Genomic DNA, 24,793 nt, shown 5'->3' on the forward strand with positions numbered 1-24,793 from the left:
TGAGTTCAGTAGACCACCCTATTAATAGACTACTGAGTTCAGTAGGGTCTAACAGTAGACCATCCTAGTAATAGACTACTTAGTTCAGTAGACCACCCTAGTAATAGACTACTGAGTTCAGTAGACCACCCGAGTAATATACTGATGAGTTCAGTAGACCACCCTAGTAATAGACTATTGAGTTCAGTAGACCACCCTAGTAATAGACTACTGAGTTCAGTAGACCACCCGAGTAATAGACTACTGAGTTCAGTAGACCACCCTAGTAATAGACTACTGAGTTCAGTAGACCACCCTAGTAATAGACTACTGAGTTCAGTAGACCAGCCGAGTAATAGACTACTGAGTTCAGTAGACCACCCTAGTAATAGACTACTGAGTTCAGTAGACCACCCGAGTAATAGACTACTGAGTTCAGTAGACCACCCTAGTAATAGACTACTGAGTTCAGTAGACCACCCGAGTAATAGACTACTGAGTTCAGTAGGGTCAAACAGTAGACCACCAGAGTAATAGACTACTGAGTTCAGTAGACCACCCTAGTAATAGACTACTGAGTTCAGTAGACCACCCTATTAATAGACTACTGAGTTAAGTAGGGTCTAACAGTAGACCACCCTAGTAATAGACCCTACTGAACTCAGTAGTCTAACTGTTGACCACCCTAGTAATAGACTACTGAGTTCAGTAGGGTCTAACAGTAGACCATCCTAGTAATAGACTACTGAGTTCAGTAGGGTCTAACTGTTGACCACCCTAGTAATAGACTACTGAGTTCAGTAGGGTCTAACTGTTGACCACCCTAGTAATAGACTACTGAGTTCAGTAGGGTCTAACAGTAGACCACCCTAGTAATAGACTACTTAGTTCAGTAGACCACCCTAGTAATAGACTACTGAGTTCAGTAGACCACCCGAGTAATAGACTGATGAGTTCAGTAGACCACCCGAGTAATATACTGATGAGTTCAGTAGACCACCCTAGTAATAGACTACTGAGTTCAGTAGACCACCCTAGTAATAGACTACTGAGTTCAGTAGACCAGCCGAGTAATAGACTACTGAGTTCAGTAGACCACCCTAGTAATAGACTACTGAGTTCAGTAGACCACCCTAGTAATAGACTACTGAGTTCAGTAGACCACCCTAGTAATAGACTACTGAGTTCAGTAGACCAGCCGAGTAATAGACTACTGAGTTCAGTAGACCACCCTAGTAATAGACTACTGAGTTCAGTAGACCACCCTAGTAATAGACTACTGAGTTCAGTAGACCACCCTAGTAATAGACTACTGAGTTCAGTAGACCAGCCGAGTAATAGACTACTGAGTTCAGTAGACCACCCTAGTAATAGACTACTGAGTTCAGTAGACCACCCTAGTAATAGACTACTGAGTTCAGTAGACCACCCTAGTAATAGACTACTGAGTTCAGTAGACCACCCTATTAATAGACTACTGAGTTAAGTAGGGTCTAACAGTAGACCACCCTAGTAATAGACCCTACTGAACTCAGTAGTCTAACTGTTGACCACCCTAGTAATAGACTACTGAGTTCAGTAGGGTCTAACAGTAGACCATTCTAGTAATAGACTACTGAGTTCAGTAGGGTCTAACTGTTGACCACCCTAGTAATAGACTACTGAGTTCAGTAGGGTCTAACTGTTGACCACCCTAGTAATAGACTACTGAGTTCAGTAGGGTCCAACTGTTGACCACCCTAGTAATAGACTACTTAGTTCAGTAGACCACCCTAGTAATAGACTACTGAGTTCAGTAGACCACCCGAGTAATAGACTGATGAGTTCAGTAGACCACCCGAGTAATATACTGATGAGTTCAGTAGACCACCCTAGTAATAGACTACTGAGTTCAGTAGACCACCCTAGTAATAGACTACTGAGTTCAGTAGACCTGCCGAGTAATAGACTACTGAGTTCAGCAGACCACCCTAGTAATAGACTACTGAGTTCAGTAGACCACCCGAGTAATAGACTACTGAGTTCAGTAGACCACCCTAGTAATAGACTACTGAGTTCAGTAGACCACCCGAGTAATAGACTACTGAGTTCAGTAGGGTCTAACAGTAGACCACCCTAGTAATAGACTACTGAGTTCAGTAGACCACCCGAGTAATAGACTACTGAGTTCAGTAGACCACCCTAGTAATAGACTACTGAGTTCAGTAGACCACCCGAGCAATAGACTACTGAGTTCAGTAGACCACCCTAGTAATAGACTACTGAGTTCAGTAGACCACCCGAGTAATAGACTACTGAGTTCAGTAGACCACCCTAGTAATAGACTACTGAGTTCAGTAGACCAGTCGAGTAATAGACTACTGAGTTCAGTAGAACACCCTAGTAATAGACTACTGAGTTCAGTAGACCACCCGAGTAATAGACTACTGAGTTCAGTAGACCACCCTAGTAATAGACTACTGAGTTCAGTAGACCACCCGAGTAATAGACTACTGAGTTCAGTAGGGTCTAACAGTAGACCACCCTAGTAATAGACTACTGAGTTCAGTAGACCACCCTAGTAATAGACTACTGAGTTCAGTAGACCACCTGAGTTCAGTAGGGTCTAACAGTAGACCACCCGAGTAATAGACTACTGAGTTCAGTAGACCACCCGAGTAATAGACTAATGAGTTCAGTAGACCACCCTAGTAATAGACTACTGAGTTCAGTAGACCACCCGAGTAATAGACTACTGAGTTCAGTAGGGTCTAACAGTAGACCACCCTAGTAATAGACTACTGAGTTCAGTAGACCACCCGAGTAATAGACTACTGAGTTCAGTAGGGTCTAACAGTTCACCACCCTAGTAATAGACTACTGAGTTCAGTAGACCACCCAAGTAATAGACTACTGAGTTCAGTAGGGTCTAACAGTAGACCACCCTAGTAATAGACTACTGAGTTCAGTAGGGTCTAACAGTAGTCCACCCGAGTAATAGACCCTACTGAGTTCAGTAGGGTCTAACAGTAGACCACCCTAGTAATAGACTACTGAGTTCAGTAGACCACCCTATTAATATACTGATGAGTTCAGTAGACCACCCTAGTAATAGACTACTGAGTTCAGTAGACCACCCTATTAATAGACTACTGAGTTCAGTAGGGTCTAACAGTAGACCATCCTAGTAATAGACCCTACTGAACTCAGTAGTCTAACTGTTGACCACCCTAGTAATAGACTACTGAGTTCAGTAGGGTCTAACAGTAGACCACCCTAGTAATAGACTACTGAGTTCAGTAGACCACCCTAGTAATAGACTACTGAGTTCAGTAGACCACCTGAGTTCAGTAGGGTCTAACAGTAGACCACCCGAGTAATAGACTACTGAGTTCAGTAGACCACCCGAGTAATAGACTAATGAGTTCAGTAGACCACCCTAGTAATAGACTACTGAGTTCAGTAGACCACCCGAGTAATAGACTACTGAGTTCAGTAGGGTCTAACAGTAGACCACCCTAGTAATAGACTACTGAGTTCAGTAGACCACCCGAGTAATAGACTACTGAGTTCAGTAGGGTCTAACAGTTGACCACCCTAGTAATAGACTACTGAGTTCAGTAGACCACCCGAGTAATAGACTACTGAGTTCAGTAGACCACCCTAGTAATAGACTACTGAGTTCAGTAGGGTCTAACAGTAGACCACCCTAGTAATAGACTACTGAGTTCAGTAGGGTCTAACAGTAGACCACCCTAGTAATAGACTACTGAGTTCAGTAGGGTCTAACAGTAGACCACCCTAGTAATAGACTACTGAGTTCAGTAGACCACCCTAGTAATAGACTACTGAGTTCAGTAGACCACCCTATTAATAGACTACTGAGTTCAGTAGACCACCCTATTAATATACTGATGAGTTCAGTAGACCACCCTAGTAATAGACTACTGAGTTCAGTAGACCACCCTATTAATAGACTACTGAGTTCAGTAGGGTCTAACAGTAGACCATCCTAGTAATAGACCCTACTGAACTCAGTAGTCTAACTGTTGACCACCCTAGTAATAGACTACTGAGTTCAGTAGGGTCCAACTGTTGACCACCCTAGTAATAGACTACTTAGTTCAGTAGACCACCCTAGTAATAGACTACTGAGTTCAGTAGACCACCTGAGTTCAGTAGGGTCTAACAGTAGACCATCCTAGTAATAGACTACTGAGTTCAGTAGGGTCTAACTGTTGACCACCCTAGTAATAGACCCTACTGAACTCAGTAGTCTAACTGTAGACCACCCTGGTAATAGACTACTGCGTAAGGTCCGGAGCAAGGACTGTCTAGCTCTGCAACTGGCCCGGCCCACAGTGCTTTCTCTGTATCTCTGTCTTTCAGAGAGACCCATTGACATACAGGTGAAAACCTGCCTTAATCTCTTTGGCCTTGTGAACACTTCCTCTAGCAGGCGTAGTCCAATCAGAACCACCTGGGATGTTTACCGGCGGTACAGTTGGTTTTAATCACTTTCTCAAAATCTAGAATCTGTCATTCAGATATTGTTATTTTATTCCACCAGGCACCACCCTTACTGCTCAAAATGACTATAAAAAAATACTCTGCTCTGTATTATTCAATGCATGTGCTTGTTGGGAATATTTTAAGTCCCACCCGCCCATTCATAAACATAAACAACGCAAGGTTGATATGGCACTGAATTCTAGTTTCCATGTGACATTGAAATATAATACTAAATACTGTATCCATATGCCTTAATTGAAAAAGAAAAGTTTGTGGTTACTGAATATATTTTAGAGAAGAACGTGGCAGGTCTATGACTGACTGCTTCCTGTACTCCCGTAATAGCGTGTCATAGAACGTCACATCCTATTTTTAAACGTGTGAAGAGAGGGAAAGCACATGACTGCACCTCTGACTGAGTAAGTCATCACAGTCAATATAATAATATCCCCCTTCCTGAGCCTAGGGAGGGGGTTGGGTTGGGGGGGGGGGGGGGGGGGGTGTGTAGACTCAGTTACACCTTACACACCACGTACTGTCAACCAGTATATGACTCATACAGGGTTTAATATAAGATATTTGATATACTGTAACGGCTGTCTATCTCTTCCTCCTCATCTGACGAGGAGAGGCGAGAAGGATCGGAGGACCAATACGCAGAGTGGTAAATTTCCGTGTTATAATATAATCCACGAAAACAAAACACAAAACAAAATAACAAAAGAACTAACCGAAACAGTCCCGTGTGGCGACAAACACTGACACGGAAGACAAACACCCACAAACCAACAGTGAAAACAGGCAACCTAAATATGGCTCCCAATCAGAGACAATGCAAAACACCTGCCTCTGATTGAGAACCATATCAGGCTAAATGAACAAACCTAAACATAGAAACAAATAACATAGACTTCCCACCCCAACTCACGCCCTGACCATACTAAATAAAGACAAAACAAAGGAAAATAAAGGTCAGAACGTGATATATACAGTGCATTCGGGAGGTATTCAGACTTCTTGACTTTTTCCCCACATTTTGTTATGCTAGAGCCTTATTCTAAAATGGATTAAAAAACATGTTTTTCCTCATCTACACACAATACCCCATACATTTATTTTATTTTTTTAATAATAATAGTGTTTATCATGTTTTTGTGAATGACTACCTCATCTTTGTACCCCACACATAAAATGAAGGTCCCCCAGTTGAGCAGTGAATTTCAAACGAAGATTCAACCACAAAGACCAGGGAGGTTTTCCAATGCCTCGAAAAGAAGGATACCTATTGGTAGATGGCTTTAAAAAAAAGCAGACATTGAGTATCCATTTGAGCCTGGTGAAGTTATTAATTACACTTTGGATGGTGTATCAATACACCCAGTCACTACAAAGATACAGGCATCCTTCCTAATTCAGTTGCCAGAGATGAAGGAAACCGCTCAGGGATTTTATCATGTGGCCAATGGTGACTTTAAAACAGTTAGAGTTTAATGGCTGTGATAGGAGAAAACAGAATGGATCAACAACATTGTAGTTACTCCACAATACTAACCTAAATGACAGAGTGAAAAGAAGGAAGCCTGTACAGAATACAAATATTCTAAAACATGCATCCTGTTTGCAATAAGGCACAAAAATAAAACTGCAAAAAATGTGGCAAAGAAATTAACTTTATGTCCTGATTACAAAGCATTATGTTTGGGGCAAATCCAACACAACACATCACTGAGTACCACTCTTCATATTTTGAAGCATGGTGGTGGCTGCATCATGTTATGTGTATGCTTGTCATCAGCAAGGACTAGGGAGTTTTTTTTGGGATACAAATAAATGGAATATAGCTAAGCACAGGCAAAATCCTAGAGGAAAACCTGGTTCTGTCTGCTTCCCAACAGACACTGGGAGACAAATTCACCTTTCAGCTGGACAATAACCTAAAACACAAGGCCAAATATACACTGGAGTTGCTTACCAAGACGACATTGAATGTTCCTGAGTGGCTGAGTTACAGTTTTGATTTAAATCGGCTTAAATCTATGGCAAGACTTGAAAATGTCTGTCTAACTATGATCAACAACCAATCTGACTATCACGTTTCAAGGTAAGACCCAGATACAAACAACGTGGAATTAACCACAGTTTATTAATTCAACAGGGGCAGGCAAAAGACAGGTCAAGGGCAGGCAGAGGTCAATAATCCAGATAGGTGGAGCAAAGGTACAGGACGGCAGGCAGGCTCGGGGTCAGGGCAGGCAGAAAAGGTCAAAAACAGGAACAATCGAGAGACAGGAACAGAGGGAAAAACGCTGGTAGGCTTGACGAAACAAAACGAACTGGAAACAGACAAACAGAGAACACAGGTATAAATACACAGGGGATAATGGGGAGGATGGGCGACACCTGGAGGGGGGTGCAGACAATCACAAGGACAGGCGAAACAGATCAGGGTGTGACACTGACAGAGCTCGAAGAATTTTTTAAAGAATACTGTGCAAATATTGTACAATCCAGGTGTGCAAAGCTCTGAGAAACCTACCCAGAAAGACTCACAGCTGTAATCACTGGCAAAGGTGATTCTAACATGTATTTATTCAGTGGTGTGAATACTTATGTAAATTAGACATTTCTGTATTTCGTTTTCAATAAATTTGCTAACATTTCTAAAAACATGTTTTCACTTTGTATTTATGGGGTATTGTGTGTAGATGGGTGAAATATTTTATTTATTTAATCCATTTTGAATTCCGGCTGTAACACAACAAAATGTGGAATTTGTTTAAGTGGTATGAAAACTTAAGGCACTGCATTATGTTGTGAGATGAGGTGAGATATCTCCTAGACACTTTCCACGTCATTTAAATAAAATTAAACATCTATGTGATGATGCTGAATCAACATGGAAAACTGATTGGATTTACAAACAGTTATTGACATAAGGGAATTGTCTTTTTTTCCCACCCAACTTTGAACTCAAATTCAATGTCATGGTGACATTTTGTGTTGATTTCACAATGAATTCACGTTAGTTAATAACTCAACCAAATGTAAATCAAAACTACAGGTTGAACTGACGTCTGTGCCCAGTGGGTAGTCTCTGTGGGGAACTGTCACGAATCCCGCCGAAGATGGTGCCTCTTCCTGTTCGGGCGGCGCTCGGCGGTCGTCGTCACCGGCCTACTAGCTGCCATCGATTCTCTTCTTTTTGTTTCTGTTAGTTTGGGCTGATTGGGTGCACCTGTTTTGAGTTTAGTTTTGTGGGTAGGCTATTTAAGGGCAGTAGGCCCGCTGGCTTTTGTGCGGGCTTGTTCTCTGTTATTTGGTGTTGGATTTTTATTGTGGATTCTATATTTTCCGGACAGTTTAGTCCTGTGTGTTTGGACTGGTATTTTCATGCGCCCGTGTGTTTGGGCATGATCGTTTTCCCTGTCTACAGGAAATAAATCCACGTTCTTGAATACCTGCTCTCTGCGCTTGACTCCTCCACCCAGTACTCCTAGCAGCTCTGACAGGAACAGTCTGTTACATTAGATATATTGTTGTCTCTCTGTGGGGAACAACAGTCTGTTACATTAGATATCTTGTTGTCTCTCTGTGGGGAACAACAGTCTGTTACATTAGATATCTTGTTGTCTCTCTGTGGGGAACAGTCTGTTACATTATATATCTTGTTGTCTCTCTCTGTGGGGAACAGTCTGTTACATTATATATCTTGTTGTCTCTCTCTGTGGGGAACAACAGTCTGTTACATTATATATCTTGTTGTCTCTCTCTGTGGGGAACAACAGTCTGTTACATTATATATCTTGTTGTCTCTCTGTGGGGAACAGTCTCACATTGATGGGGTGAGAGCAGCGGTAGACAAGGTCTGTCTAAGATGTCTGTTGTGGCTGTGAAGTAAAGGAGTGGAAGATAGGATACGTCACTGGACTAACGCCGCTCTGAGAACCCTGCTCCAGCCCCCCTTCCGCTGAGCTGAGACGTCTAGCGACTGAGCCGCCTAGCGAGAGACGCCTGGATCCTGACAAGCCGCCTTCTTCTTCCACCTCCGTCAGGATGAAGAACCAAAAGAAAAAAAGACGGTGTATTTTCCTCTTAGTCTTCCTGGTTACTCTTCTTTCTCCCTCTCTGGGTACGTTTTCTTATCTCTGTCCTGTCGTGATACTAGCACTTCACAGGAGTTCCTGTACCTTGTTTTCCTTCCTAATCCCCCTGCATGTGTCTGTATGTGTTTGTGGTGTGTGTGTGTGTAAGTTGTACTATTGTATTGACCTCTATTGACATTGAACTGTCCTGTTTCTTTCTGCTGCTCTGCCTCTTCAGCAAGTGAGTACAATTATTGTATTAGAATATTCAGATGAATATTACCACAGGTGTTAGAAGTATTGAATTGACTATGATTATGTGTTATAATGTGTGAATTGGACACTATGATAGCCTGTGTTATAATGTGTGAATTGGACACTATGATAGCCTGTGTTATAATGTGTGAACAGGACACTATGATAGCCTGTGTTATAATGTGTGAACTGGACACTATGATAGCATGTGTTATAATGTGTGAATTGGACACTATGATAGCCTGTGTTATAATGTGTGAATTGTACACTATGATAGCATGTGTTATAATGTGTGAACAGGACACTATGATAGCCTGTGTTATAATGTGTGAACAGGACACTATGATAGCCTGTTATAATGTGTGAACTGGACACTATGATAGCCTGTGTTATAATGTGTGAACAGGACACTATGATAGCATGTGTTATAATGTGTGAACAGGACACTATGATAGCCTGTGTTATAATGTGTGAATTGGACACTATGATAGCCTGTGTTATAATGTGTGAATTGGACACTACGATAGCCTGTGTTATAATGTGTGAATTGGACACTATGATAGCCTGTGTTATAATGTCTGAATTGGACACTATGATAGCCTGTGTTATAATGTGTGAATTGGACACTACGATAGCCTGTGTTATAATGTGTGAATTGGACACTATGATAGCCTGTGTTATAATGTGTCAACAGGACACTATGATAGCCTGTGTTATAATGTGTGAACTGGACACTATGATAGCCTGTGTTATATTGTGTGATTTGGACACTACGATAGCCTGTGTTATAATGTGTGAATTGGACACTATGATAGCCTGTGTTATAATGTGTGAACTGGACACTATGATAGCCTGTGTTATAATGTGTGAACAGGACACTATGATAGCCTGTTATAATGTGTGAACTGGACACTATGATAGCCTGTGTTATAATGTGTGAACAGGACACTATGATAGCATGTGTTATAATGTGTGAACAGGACACTATGATAGCCTGTGTTATAATGTGTGAATTGGACACTATGATAGCCTGTGTTATAATGTGTGAATTGGACACTACGATAGCCTGTGTTATAATGTGTGAATTGGACACTATGATAGCCTGTGTTATAATGTGTGAATTGGACACTATGATAGCCTGTGTTATAATGTGTGAATTGGACACTACGATAGCCTGTGTTATAATGTGTGAATTGGACACTATGATAGCCTGTGTTATAATGTGTCAACAGGACACTATGATAGCCTGTGTTATAATGTGTGAACTGGACACTATGATAGCCTGTGTTATATTGTGTGATTTGGACACTACGATAGCCTGTGTTATAATGTGTGAATTGGACACTATGATAGCCTGTGTTATAATGTGTGAACTGGACACTATGATAGCCTGTGTTATAATGTGTGAATTGGACACTATGATAGCCTGTGTTATAATGTGTGAATTGGACACTACGATAGCCTGTGTTATAATGTGTGAACTGGACACTATGATAGCCTGTGTTATAATGTGTGAATTGGACACTACGATAGCCTGTGTTATAATGTGTGAACTGGACACTATGATAGCATGCTTGTTATCTTTAGATTGTCATATACCTGTTTGTGTTTGTGAACACGCTGTAAAGTGCTCCTTGCTATAAATGACACATTCAACTCTACGTTTTGATTCATTTCTTCTTCTCCACCCAGAACAAACTGACTACGCTCCCTATTTCTATGACAACGGACCGAGCAGCACCAATGGGAATATGGCTCTGTTCAGTATCTCAGAAGACACAGAAGTCGGTGAGTGTTGTAAACACTTATATAAATGCGACGATTATTTAGTTAATTATTTAAATTTTAATGTGGCTAAATTCTAAGAAAATCGCAATGTGGTTGTGATGGATCTTGTGTTTCAAGAGCAGCGTTTTTAAAACATTTTAAATACTATTTTAAAACATTTAAAATACTATTTTAAAACATTTAAAATACTATTTTAAAACATTTTAAATACTATTTTAAAACATTTTAAATTATATTTTAAAACATTTAAAATAATATTTTAAAACATTTTAAATACTATTTTAAAACATTTTAAATAATATTTTAAAAACATTTAAACTAATATTTAAAAACATTTTTAATAATTTATGCTTGATTGCGCTTACTTAATGCAGGGTTTCACCAACTCGGTCCTAGGGCAGACGCACCTTTAGAGTTGGTTGGGCCCAGGACTGAAAGATTTCAAATAGTATTTGAACCCAGGTCTTCTAATGATAGACTGATCACATGAGCAGCATTGAGCTGCATCCCCATAATGCCCTGCAGTGGGAGGTGGACGCACACTAATAGGCTTAGCCAGGAAAACAAAAGAGATGAAGGAGTGGCTGTCAACCAATATAACTAACAATCTGACAATACAATAATACACCATAGAAATAGAATCAGTAGAACGGGAATTCCCATTCGAGTCAATGGGTCTGTCATGACTTAGAAATAGAATCAATGATATACATCTCAGAATTAACTTTGAGTCTAGATCCGGTTCATGGTATGATCGTCTTTCTTATGATTATCTTCTGTACAACTGTAGAGATGGGTTGCCTTTCGTGTACTTGATAGGCAATGCTTTCACCAAATTCAGTAATTCTATTATTTGAAGGGTACCTACATAGACTCCATACCACATTCATAACCATTCATACCACATTCATAACCATTCATACCATATTCATAAGCATTCATACCACTTTCATAACACATTAATAACCATTCATAACGCATTCATAGCGCATTCATAATGAACTCATAATGAATTCATAACACATTCATAACACATTCATAGCACATTAATAACCATTCATAACACATTCATAACACATTAATAACCATTCATAACACATCCATAACACATTCATAACCATTCATAACACATTCATAACACATTAATAACCATTCATAACACATTCATAACACATTAATAACCATTCATAACACATCCATAACACATTCATAACACATTAATAACCATTCATAAACATTCATAAACATTCATAAAATTAATAACACATTCATAACCATATTCATAACCATATTCATAACCATTCATAACACATTCATAATCATTCATACCACATTCATAACCATTCATGACACATTCATAACACATTCATAACACATTCATAAGCAGGTGCTATTTCTGTCTGTGACCCCACAGGAACACAGCTATATATCCTAAACGGTACCGACCCAGAGGGGGATGCCGTGTGGTTTGGCCTGACCTTTGAGAAGGGCACCAGAGAATACCTGAGAGTGGACCCTAAGTCAGGAAACATAACTCTCATTCAGGAACTGGACAGAGAGGTGAGTGTAATACAGGAAGCTTTGACAACATTATGTCCAGTAATCTCCTGAGAACCAGAACCAAGACTTGCGTGTGTTGGTGAGTTTGTCATTACCCACAATGCTGTTTCGAAGTGCTGTTAACAACGTGTTCTTTGTTTGTTTTGTCAGAAACAAGGTGAAATCGTAGCTTTTGTTAGCATAACAGATGGTCGGAATAAGGTGAGCTGAGCTTTGACAACAACATGTATAGGCCCATATGCTAATACAATAACCATACCAGGCTTCTCAGCTGGGCTGTTGTGATGTCATCTGTTTGTTCCTTCCTTTAGGTTGTCGAGACGATATGGGTGTTTGTCACCGATGCCAATGATGAGCAACCAGAGTTCCAAAACCTGCCTTTCGCCGTAGACGTCCCCGAGGTCAGTGTTAAACCCGTCGTCAACAGGAAGACAGCTCTGTCTTTGTTTTAAAATGTCTTCAGAGGTAATGTTTAAAGGTAATGATAGATGTCAATGTTTGGTGTCGCGTGTTCAGAGATAATGTTTAAAGATAATGATAGATGTCCATATTGACATCGTGTGTTTTCGAGATAATGCGATTTCACTACCCCAGGGGCCTGTATGACATGTCGACCAGTAACGATACCCTGTTATTAGAGCTCTACCAGATATGTACTAGATAAGCGCACAGGCAATGTTATAAATAATGACATTTATGTTTGTGTCATCTGCAGGACACTGCGGCTGGAAGCAGCATTTACAGAGTACAAGCGGTGGATAAAGACATGGGCTCTGGAGGCAGTGTCAACTACTACTTACTGGTAGATCATGTCCACAGCCCTGGGTCTGGCTCATACATAGAAGAACATGTTCTAAAACAGGGAGGGACTCTCTGAACTTGTCAAATAAAACATTTTGCAACGGTTTGCCCTAATGAACACTGTCCTGGTCTGACAGAGAGTTCAGAGTTAGATCAAAGGTTATATATTTTTTTAATTATTTTTTAATTTCACCTTTATTTAACCAGGTAGGCAAGGTGAGAACAAGTTCTCATTTACAATTGCGACCTCTGGTCAAGATAAAGCAAAGCAGTTCGACACATACAACAACACAGAGTTACACATGGAGTAAAACAAACATACAGTCAATAATACAGTAGAAAAATAAGTCTATATACAATGTGAGCAAATGAGGTGAGATACGGGAGGTAAAGGCAAAAAAAAGGCCATGGTGGCGAAGTAAATACAATATAGCAAGTAAAACACTGGAATGGTAGATTTGCAGTGGAAGAATGTGCAAAGTAGAGATAGAAATAATGGGGTGCAAAGGAGCAAAATAAATAAATTAATACCGTAGGGGGGGGGGGTAGTTGTTTTGGCAAAATTATAGATGGGCTATGTACAGGTGCAGTAATCTGTGAGCTGCTCTGACATATGGGGGGTCCATTGTCATACAGTAGATAATATATAATAATATATGTATAAATATACTGTATATATAATAGTGGCCAGTTTATTAGGTATACCAGTTTGGACCCCCCCCCTTTTAGTACCAGTTTGGACCCCCCTCCATTTATTACCAGTTTGGACCCCCCTCCATTTAGTACCAGTTTGGACCCCCCTCCATTTAGTACCAGTTTGGACCCCCCTCCATTTAGTACCAGTTTGGACCCCCCTCCATTTAGTACCAGTTTGGACCCCCCTCCATTTAGTACCAGTTTGGACCCCCCTCCATTTAGTACCAGTTTGGACCCCCCTCCATTTAGTACCAGTTTGGCCCCCCCTTTTAGTACCAGTTTGGACCCCCCTCCATTTAGTACCAGTTTGGACCCCCCTCCATTTAGTACCAGTTTGGACCCCCCTCCATTTAGTACCAGTTTGGACCCCCCCTTTTAGTACCAGTTTGGACCCCCTCCATTTAGTACCAGTTTGGACCCCCCTCCATTTAGTACCAGTTTGGACCCCCCCTTTTAGTACCAGTTTGGACCCCCCTCCATTTAGTACCAGTTTGGACCCCCCTCCATTTAGTACCAGTTTGGACCCCCCCTTTTAGTACCAGTTTGGACCCCCTCCATTTAGTACCAGTTTGGACCCCCCTCCATTTAGTACCAGTTTGGACCCCCCTCCATTTAGTACCAGTTTGGACCCCCCTCCATTTAGTACCAGTTTGGACCCCCCTCCATTTAGTACCAGTTTGGAACCCCCCTTTGCCTCCAGAACAAGCTGAATCCTTCGGGGTCTGGATTCTAGAAGGTGTGGCATTCAAACGTTGCTCAATTGTTATCAAGGGACCCGACATGTATCAGGAAATACGTTCCCCACACCATTACACCACCGCCACCACCAGCCTGTACCGTTAACACCAGCCAGGACGGGACAATGGACTCATGCTACCAACACCAAATCCTGACTCTGCAATCAGTATGACGCAACAGGAACTGTGATTCATCGGACCTGGCAATGTTTTTTCATACCTTAATTGTCCACTGGAGCTGCTTCTTCTTGTTACAGCAGACGGTGTGGTCGCCTGCTGTAATAACCCGTCCGTGACAAGGATCGACGAGTTGTACTTTATGAGATGCCGTTCTGCACACCACTGTTGTACTATATATAAACGCAACATGTAAAATGTTGGTCCCATGTTTCATGAGCTGAAATAAAAGATCCCAGAAGTGTTTCATACGTACAAAAAGCTTATTTTTCTCAAATTTTGTGCACAAATTTGTTTACATCCCTGTTAGTGAGCATTTCTCATTTGCCAAAATAATCCATCCACCTGACATGTGTGGCATATCAAGAAGCTGATTAAACAGCATGATCATTACACAGGTGTACCTTGTGTTGGGGACAATAGAAGGCCACTCTAAAACGTGCAGTTTTGTCACACAACACAATGCCACAGATGTCTCAAGTTTTGAGGGAGCGTGTAATTGGCATGCTGACTGCAGTGATGTCCACCAGAGCTGTTGCCAGATAATTGAATGTTCATTTCTCTAACATAAGTCGCTTCCAATGTCCTTTTAGAGAATTTGGCAGAACGTCCAACCGGCCTCACAACAGCAGACCACGCTACATCTGGCTTCTTCTCCTGTGGTATTGTCTGAGACCAGCCACCCAAACAGCTGATGAAACTGAGTTTGCACAACCGAAGAATTTCTGCACAAACTGTCAGAAACCGTCTCAGGGAAGCTCATCTGCATGCTTGTCGTCCTCACCAGGGTCTTGACCTGTCTGCAGTTCGGTGTCGTAACCTACTTTAGTGGGCAAACGCTCACCTTCGATGGCTACTGGCATGCTGGAGAAGTGTGCTCTTCACGGATTAATCCTGGTATCAACTGTACCGTGCAGATCGCAGACAGCGTGTATGGCGTCGTGTGGGCGAGCGGTTTGCTGATGTCAACGTTGTGAACAGAGTTTGACAACATTTCACAGGCCACAATCAACAGCCTGATCAACTCTATGCGAAAGAGATGTGTCACGCTGCATGAGGCAAATGTGGGTCACACCAGATACTGACTGGTTTTCTGATCCACGCCCCTACCTTTTTTATAAAGGTATCTGTGACCAACAGATGCATATCTGTATTCCCAGTCATGTGAAATCCAAAGATTAGGACCTAATGAATTTATAACCTGATATGAACTGTAACTCAGTAAAATCGTTGAAGTTGTTGCATGTTACGTTTTAGATTTTTGTTCAGTGTACAAAGGACCAGATGGATGCTAAGGGCATGTATTTGATAAAAACAGGAAGGAAGCCATCTGTGGAGAGAAAACAATTAATTTTACACTAGAGTGGTGACAGGAAATGGTGCCTCTCTAGTGGATTACATTTCAATTACATTTCAGGAAGTTATTGAGGACTTAGCTGAAGCTTAGGGTCGCTTTTGGCCATCAGCAAGCAAACAGTAGTTGGCACTGTTCTTATGTCGACTGTTATTGGTTGTTTTAGCCATATTTAGATGTGTGACATGGTATTGGTTGGTTTGATGTGTGACATGGTGTTGGTTTGATGTGTGATGTGGTATTGGTTGGTTTGATGTGTGATGTGGTATTGGTTGGTTTGATGTGTGATGTGGTATTGGTTGGTTTGATGTGCGATTAGTCATTGGTTGGTTTGATGTGCGATTAGTCATTGAATGGAGGGTGCGATTAGTCATTGAATGGAGGGTGTGATTAGTCATTGAATGGAGGGTGTGATTAGTCATTGAATGGAGGGTGTGATTAGTCATTGAATGGAGGGTGTGATTAGTCATTGAATGGAGGGTGTGATTAGTCATTGAATGGAGGGTGCGATTAGTCATTGAATGGAGGGTGTGATTAGTCATTGAATGGAGGGTGCGATTAGTCATTGAACGGAGGGTGCGATTAGTCATTGAACGGAGGGTGTGATTAGTTAAGTCTAGATCTCAGTATGCATTATCATAATACAGGGTTCTGCTGTCTGTTCACAGGGCACCACTGCTACCAGGTTCACCATCGACGGCCACAGTGGGGTCCTGCGGATCAAACCAGGCCAGACGCTCGACTACGAGACCACAGCAACACACTTTGTGATAGTGGTTGCCAAGGTGAGATGAAGGCCAGCTATGTGTCAATCAATCCATCAATCAGTTAATCCCCCCCCAAAAATATTTAAGCTCTTTTTACATCAGCAGTTGTCACAAAGTGCTTTATAGATACCAAGACCCAAAACCCCAAAGAGCAATGTGTCACACCTGTCTGGTCTGGTCTGGGAATGCTGATATCTTCTGGCCCTGTCTCTGGGCTTTAGAGGGATGGTAAACTCTCTCTCCTCTGTCTCTGGGCTTTAGAGGGATGGTAAACTCTCTCTCCGTCTCTGTCTCAGAGGGAGGGAGCGTAAACTCTCTCTCTTCCGTTTCTGTCTCTGGGCCTCAGAGGGAGGGAGGGTAAACTCTCTCTCTTCTGTCTCTGTCTCTGGGCCTCAGAGGGAGGGAGGGTAAACTCTCTCTCTTCCGTTTCTGTCTCTGGGCCTCAGAGGGAGGGAGGGTAAACTCTCTCTCTTCCGTTTCTGTCTCTGGGCCTCAGAGGGAGAGTGTATGCTCTCTCTCTTCCGTTTCTGTCTCTGGGCCTCAGAGGGAGGGAGGGTAAACTCTCTCTCTTCTGTCTCTGTCTCTGGGCCTCAGAGGGAGGGAGGGTAAACTCTCTCTCTTCCGTTTCTGTCTCTGGGCCTCAGAGGGAGGGAGGGTAAACTCTCTCTCTTCCGTTTCTGTCTCTGGGCCTCAGAGGGAGAGTGTATGCTCTCTCTCCACCTTCCCTGTCTCTCTTGTGGTGGGTCAGCCCCGATTACCTAAGGCCACACTACAACGTGACCCTTGACCCCACCGCATGGCAGCTGATTGACTAATTGTCTCGGGTGAAGGAGCACGTTGTTTTACGACAGGATGTTTGTAAACAACAACACGAGCCCTTTATTATATGTTATTATACGTTAGAATACACTATATGTTAGTGTATTCTAACGGACGCCTGATCACATAGAAAGCAGGATGAAATGTACATGGTGCAGCTGTAGCAGATAAGGGGGGGGGGGGGGGGGGGGTCTGTGACAACTCTCTCCTCAGTCTGAAGTATCGCCCCTTTGCGCCATTGGAGAAGGTATTTTTCATGAGTGGGATGGAGTGTCTGGATGTGCAGTTCAGGGGGATGTGGTACCTCCTCACTATTAAACACCGTTACAGCCTTTACACAGAGGGTTAACTTCTGCAAAGTACTGTGATTTTAGCCCGTAACATCAGCACTGCGTAATCAGTCATGATTTACCATGTCCAATGTCTAACCTTCTGTTGTATCCATCAGGATGGGGGTGGACAGTACAAAGGGAAGCACCAGGTGTTGACATCTACAGCTACCATAACCATCAACGTCCTCGACGCCCAAGACACTCCTCCAGCCTTCATTGGAACTCCTTACTTTGGCTACGTCTACGAGGTCTCACTTCCTGTAAGTACAACACAACCTCCTTACTTTGGCTACATCTACGAGGTCTCACTTCCTGTAAGTACAACACAACCTCCTTACTTTGGCTACGTCTACGAGGTCTCACTTCCTGTAAGTACAACACAACCTCCTTACTTTGGCTACGTCTACGAGGTCTCACTTCCTGTAAGTACAACACAACCTCCTTACTTTGGCTACGTCTACGAGGTCTCACTTCCTGTAAGTACAACACAACCTCCTTACTTTGGCTACGTCTACGAGGTCTCACTTCCTGTAAGTACAACACAACCTCCTTACTTTGGCTACATCTACGAGGTCTCACTTCCTGTAAGTACAACACAACCTCCTTACTTTGGCTACGCCTACGAGGTCTCACTTCCTGTAAGTACAACACAACCTCCTTACTTTGGCTACGTCTACGAGGTCTCACTTCCTGTAAGTACAACACAACCTCCTTACTTTGGCTACATCTACGAGGTCTCACTTCCTGTAAGTACAACACAACCTCCTTACTTTGGCTACGTCTACGAGGTCTCACTTCCTGTAAGTACAACACAACCTCCTTACTTTGGCTACGTCTACGAGGTCTCACTTCCTGTAAGTACAACACAACCTCCTTACTTTGGCTACGTCTACGAGGTCTCACTTCCTGTAAGCACAACACAACCTGATGATCCTCTGGTCTTTAACACATAACCCTGTTATAGAAAAGCTGTAAGACTTTATTTTTTGAACTTTTGGGAATTTTTGCAAGTCATTGCTTTATAATCAATACATTGTAATTTAGTTATTTTTGAATAACATCTTGCCATAATAACATACGCTACATTACCAAAAGTATGTGGACACCTGCTCGTCGAAAGTCTCATTCCAAAATAATGGGTATTAATATGGAGTTGATCCCCCCCTTTTGCTGCTATAACAGCCTCCACTCTTCTGGGAAGGCTTTCCACTAGATGTTGGAACATTGCTGCTATAACAGCCTCCACTCTTCTGGGAAGGCTTTCCACTAGATGTTGGAACATTGCTGCTATAACAGCCTCCACTCTTCTGGGAAGGCTTTCCACTAGATGTTGGAACATTGCTGCTATAACAGCCTCCACTCTTCTGGGAAGGCTTTCCACTAGATGTTGGAACATTGCTGTAATAGCAGCCTCCACTCTTCTGGGAAGGCTTTCCACTAGATGTTGGAACATTGCTGCCATAGCAGCCTCCACTCTTCTGGGAAGGCTTTCCACTAGATGTTGGAACATTGCTGCTATAGCAGCCTCCACTCTTCTGGGAAGGCTTTCCACTAGATGTTGGAACATTGCTGTGGGGACTTGCTTCCATTCAGCCACAAGAGCATTAGTGAGGTCTGGGCACTGATGTTCGGCGATTAGGCTTGGCTCGCAGTCGGCGTTCCAATTCATCCCAAAGGTGTTCGGTGGGGTTGAGGTCAGGGTTCTGTGCAGGCCAGTCAACGATGTCAACAAAACATTTCTGTATGTACCTGTGTGCACAGGGGCATTTTCATACTAAAACAGTAAAGGGTCTTCCCCGAACCGTTGTCACAAAGTTAGAAGTACAGAATCATCTAGAATGTCATTGTATGCCATAGCGTAAAGATTTCTCTTCACTGGAACTAAGGGGCCTAGCCCGAACCATGAAAAACAGCCCCAGACCATTATTCCTCCTCCAACAAACTTTACAGTTAGCACTATGCATTCGGGCAGGTAGCGTTCTCCTGGCATCTGATTTGTCCGTCAGACTGCCAGATGGTGAAGCGTGATTCATCACTCCAGAGAACGCGTTTCCACTGCTCCAGAGTCCAATGGCGGCGTGCTTTCCACCACTCCAGCCGACGCTTGACATTGTGCATGGTGATCTTAGGCTTGTGTGTGGCTGCTCGGCCACGGAAGCCCATTTCATGAAGCTCCCGACGAACAGTTCTTGTGCTGACGTTGCTTCCAGAGGCAGTTTGGAACTCGGTTGTGAGTGTTGCGACTGAGGACAGACTATTGTTACGCGCTTCAGCACTCTGCGGTCCCGTTCTGTGAGCTTGTGGACTACCACTTCGTGGCTGAACCGTTGTTGCTCCTACATGTTTCTCCACTTCACAATAACAGCACTTACAGTTGACCGGGGCAACTCTAGCAGGGCAGATATTTGACGAACTGACTTGTTGGAAAGTTGACATCCTATGACGATGCCACATTGAATGTCCCTAAGCTCTTCAGTACGGGCCATTCTACTGCCAATGTTTGTCTATGGAGATTGCATGGCTGTGTGCTCGATTTTATACACCTGACAGCAACCGAATCCACTAGGGGGGAAGGGATGTCCACATAGTTTTGTATATATAGTGTATGTTCCAGTACTTTTTATTAAATATTTTTCATGCCATTTCTTTATGATTTATAATTTGTATTTGCAGGGTTCTGAAATATCCACTGTGTTCGCCAAAGATGGAGACGAAGGAAACCCTAATCTTATTCATTATTCTATAACCAATGGTAAATTCTAAACACACACACACACACACACACACACACACACACACACACACACACACACACACACACACACACACACACACACACACACACACACACACACACACACACACACACACACACACACACACACACACACACACACACACACACACACACACACACACACACACACACACACACACACACACACACACACACACACACACACACACAGTCTTGTACAGCTAACCTTGTGGGGACATACAATTCAGTCCCATTCAAAATCGCATTTTCCCTAACCCCTAACCCTAAACCTAACCCTAATCCTACAACTAACCCTAGCTCCTAACCTTAATATTTAACTTAATTCTAACCCTAACACTAATTCTAACCTTAACCCTAAACCCCCTAGAAATAGCATTTGACCTTGTGGGGACTAACAAAATGTCCCCAGCTGGTCAATTTTTACTTTGTTTACTATTCTTGTAGGGACTTCTGGTCCCCACAAGAATAGTTAAACACGTCCACACTACAAAGCAATTTTTTTTTACAAACTGATAATAATCATTGTCAACTGTGTGTTTGTCTACAGTTTCACAGATATTTTTGATTTCTGTATAAGTCATGATTCACACTCGGTCCTTTCTTCTGTAGGTAGTGAGGGTGTCTTCACTATCAATAGCACAAGTGGTTGTATCAGCCTAACAGCTTATCCAGTCACGCTGAGGAATGAATTATATGAAATCCATGTCAAGGTAATAAGCCTTTCCTTATCCGGTTATTACGTTGTTATTTCTAGGTTATTACATGGTTAGCACATATGTTTTATTGTCTAATCTCTTTCTCCCTCTCTCTCTCTCTTCTCTCTCTTCTCTCTCTCCTCTCTCTCTCTGTCTCTCTCTGTCTCTCTCGCTCTGTCTTTCTCTCTGTATCGCTCTCTCTCCTCTCTCTCTCTTTCTGTCTCTCTCTCTCTCCTCTCTCTCTGTCTCTCTCTCTCTCCTCTCTGTCTTTCTCTATGTCTCTCTCCTCTCAGGCAACTGAGCTGGGGCCGAGTGAGGAGCTGTTGGACTACTATACCATGACTGTGGTGACGGTTCGAGTGGTGGACCTCAACAACCACCCACCTACCTTCTACGGAGAGAACGGGCCCCAGAGCCAGTTCGAGGTGACCATGTATGAGCACCCTCCAGAGGGGGAGATCCTCAGGGGGCTAAAGATAACGGTCAACGACTCTGATCAGGTACTGGAAGGCAGACTCTGTATCCCAAATCGCACCCTATTCCCTATATAGTGCACTACTTTTGACTAGGGTCCTATATTATATCACCCCATTACCCTATCACACAATATCACCCCATTACCCTATATTATATCACCCCATTACCCTTTATTATATCACCCTATATTATATCACACTATATCACCCCATTACCCTATATTATATCACCCCATTACCCTATATTATATCACCCCGTTACCCTTTATTATATCACCCCATTACCCTTAATTATATCAACCCATTACCCTATATTATATCACCCCATTACCCTATCACACTATATCACCCCGTTATCCTTTATTATATCACCCCATTACCGTTAATTATGTCAACCCATTACCCTATATTATATCACCCCATTACCCTATATTATATCACCCCATTACCCTATATTATATCACCCCGTTACCCTTTATTATATCACCCCATTACCCTTAATTATATCAACCCATTACCCTATATTATATCACCCCATTACCCTATCACACTATATCACCCCGTTACCCTTTATTATATCACCCCATTATCCTTTATTATATCACCCCATTACCCTTAATTATATCAACCCATTACCCTATATTATATTACCCTACCACACTATATCACCCCATTACCCTATATTATATCACCCCATTACCCTATATTATATCACCCCGTTACCCTTTATTATATCACCCCGTTACCCTATATTATATCACCCCATTACCCTTAATTATATCAACCCATTACCCTATATTATATCACCCCATTACCCTATCACACTATATCACCCCATTACCCTATATTATATCACCCCGTTACCCTTTATTATATCACCCCATTACCCTTAATTATATCAACCCATTACCCTATATTATATCACCCCATTACCCTATATTATATCACCCTAATTACCCTATATTATATTACCCTATTACCCTATATTATATCACCCCATTACCCTATATTATATCACCCTAATTACCCTATATTATCCTATCACACTATATCACCCCATTACCCTATATTATATCACCCCATTACCCTATATTATGTCACCCCATTACCCTATATTATATCACCCCTTACCCTATATTATATCACCCCATTACCCTATATTATATCACCCCATTACCCTATATTATATTACTATATCACCCCATTACCCTATATTATATCACCCCATTACCCTATATTATATTTACATTTACATTTACATTTTAGTCATTTAGCAGACGCTCTTATCCAGAGCGACTTACAGTAGAGTGCATACATTTTATTACATTTTTTACATACTGAGACAAGGATATCCCTACCGGCCAAACCCTCCCTAACCCGGACGACGCTATGCCAATTGTGCGTCGCCCCACGGATCTCCCGGTTGCGGCCGGCTGCGACAGAGCCTGGGCGCGAACCCAGCCCAGCCTGGGCGCGAACCCAGAGACTCTGGTGGCGCAGCTAGCACTGCGATGCAGTGCCCTAGACCACTGCGCCACCCGGGAGACCCCGTTACCCTTTATTATATCAACCCATTACCCTTAATTATATCAACCCATTACCCTATATTATATCACCCCATGACCCTATATTATATCACCCCATTACCCTATATTATATTACTATATCACCCCATTACCCTATATTATATCACCCCATTACCCTATATTATATCGACCCATTACCCTATATTATATTACTATATCACCCCATTACCCTATATTATATCACCCCATTACCCTATATTATATTACTATATCACCCCATTACCCTATATTATATCACCCCATTACCCTATATTATATTACTATATCACCCCATTACCCTATATTATATCACCCCATTACCCTATATTATATCACCCCATTACCCTATATTATATCACCCCATTCCTGATTTATTTCCCCTCTTACTCTCATGGAGACCACTCCTTATGCTTTGTGATAGGCCTATAGCTTGTGTCCTAAAAACGTGTGGAACCCTAACCTTTGACCTCTTGACTGATACTAAGGTGTTGATATATCCAACCATGACGATGGTTTCCTTCATGGTTTCTGGTTGATTTCTGAAGGCCCTGACATTTTTATTTTTAAATCTAGATTTCGTTTAAAGGATTCTTTATTTAATCCATCCGAAACAGTATGTCACATTACGTAACCCCATTTTAGAAATACATGTCATAATCTCCTATTCAGCGAATCATTATCATTATGTCGATGTTCCCAGAAAACAGGATTTTTAGCAGATTTCCTTGTCCGTGTTTTTGTTTTTTTACATGACATAATATTTGCTACTTGTATCCATTGACAGTTTTCTACCTCAAAGTGATTGTTATCAGACAGAGGTCAAAGATTCTGCTATTTGCCATGAATGTTGTCATCAATGGCAGCCTCACGTAGGTGTGTGCTTTCTCTGACAGGGTGCGAATGCTAAATTTAAACTGAGATTGGTGGGGCCTGGTCGTGTACTCAGAGTGGTGCCCCAGACGGTCCTCAATGAAGCACAGGTCACCGTCATCGTTGAAGACTCTGCTGCCATCGATTACGAAAAAGGCAAAACCTTAACGTACAAGGTATTTCAGACCGTCTTCAGCTGCACTTATGACAGACTGGGATATCATATATTTGATCCTCGGAGGGACACTGTCAAATGGATTTGGTTGAACGTTTTTATAAAACAGTGCAGAAATTACCAGGTATTTACACAGTAAGAAATTACAATGGTTATTATACAGTAATAACCTATGAGTTACTTAATATAATATAAGAATAATTTAGCAGACTCTTTTATCCAAAGTGACTTACTGTAATGCTTGCATATATGTTTTATGTTTGGTCCCAGAGGGAATCCAACCCACAATCCTAGGCATTGCAATTGCCATGTTCATTCCGTAATATATATTTTGTTACTATAGTACAACAGCAGGAAATAGCCCTGAGTAATTGATAGATTTGACATTTATTTTT

At 42.0% G+C, this 24,793-nt stretch overlaps 1 protein-coding gene across 1 annotated transcript in view; it reads left to right on the top strand.

Annotated features, from left to right (window-relative positions):
* Positions 1-8,466: 8,466 nt before the first annotated feature.
* The window catches only part of LOC139580193 (cadherin-related family member 1a-like), a 30,409-nt gene continuing 14,082 nt past the window's right edge, over positions 8,467-24,793 (top strand). The window contains exons 1-12 of the mRNA XM_071408772.1: positions 8,467-8,599; positions 10,500-10,595; positions 12,010-12,155; positions 12,306-12,356; positions 12,467-12,556; positions 12,871-12,957; positions 16,589-16,705; positions 17,955-18,098; positions 20,512-20,590; positions 21,227-21,327; positions 21,606-21,812; positions 24,247-24,399. Of these exons, the coding sequence (XP_071264873.1) occupies positions 8,524-8,599; positions 10,500-10,595; positions 12,010-12,155; positions 12,306-12,356; positions 12,467-12,556; positions 12,871-12,957; positions 16,589-16,705; positions 17,955-18,098; positions 20,512-20,590; positions 21,227-21,327; positions 21,606-21,812; positions 24,247-24,399 (1,347 nt within the window). The 5' untranslated portion in view covers positions 8,467-8,523. The remainder of the gene's footprint in view (positions 8,600-10,499; positions 10,596-12,009; positions 12,156-12,305; positions 12,357-12,466; positions 12,557-12,870; positions 12,958-16,588; positions 16,706-17,954; positions 18,099-20,511; positions 20,591-21,226; positions 21,328-21,605; positions 21,813-24,246; positions 24,400-24,793) is intronic.

This window comes from Salvelinus alpinus, chromosome 7 (assembly GCF_045679555.1).
Source record: "Salvelinus alpinus chromosome 7, SLU_Salpinus.1, whole genome shotgun sequence".
Classification (NCBI taxonomy): Eukaryota; Metazoa; Chordata; class Actinopteri; order Salmoniformes; family Salmonidae; genus Salvelinus; species Salvelinus alpinus.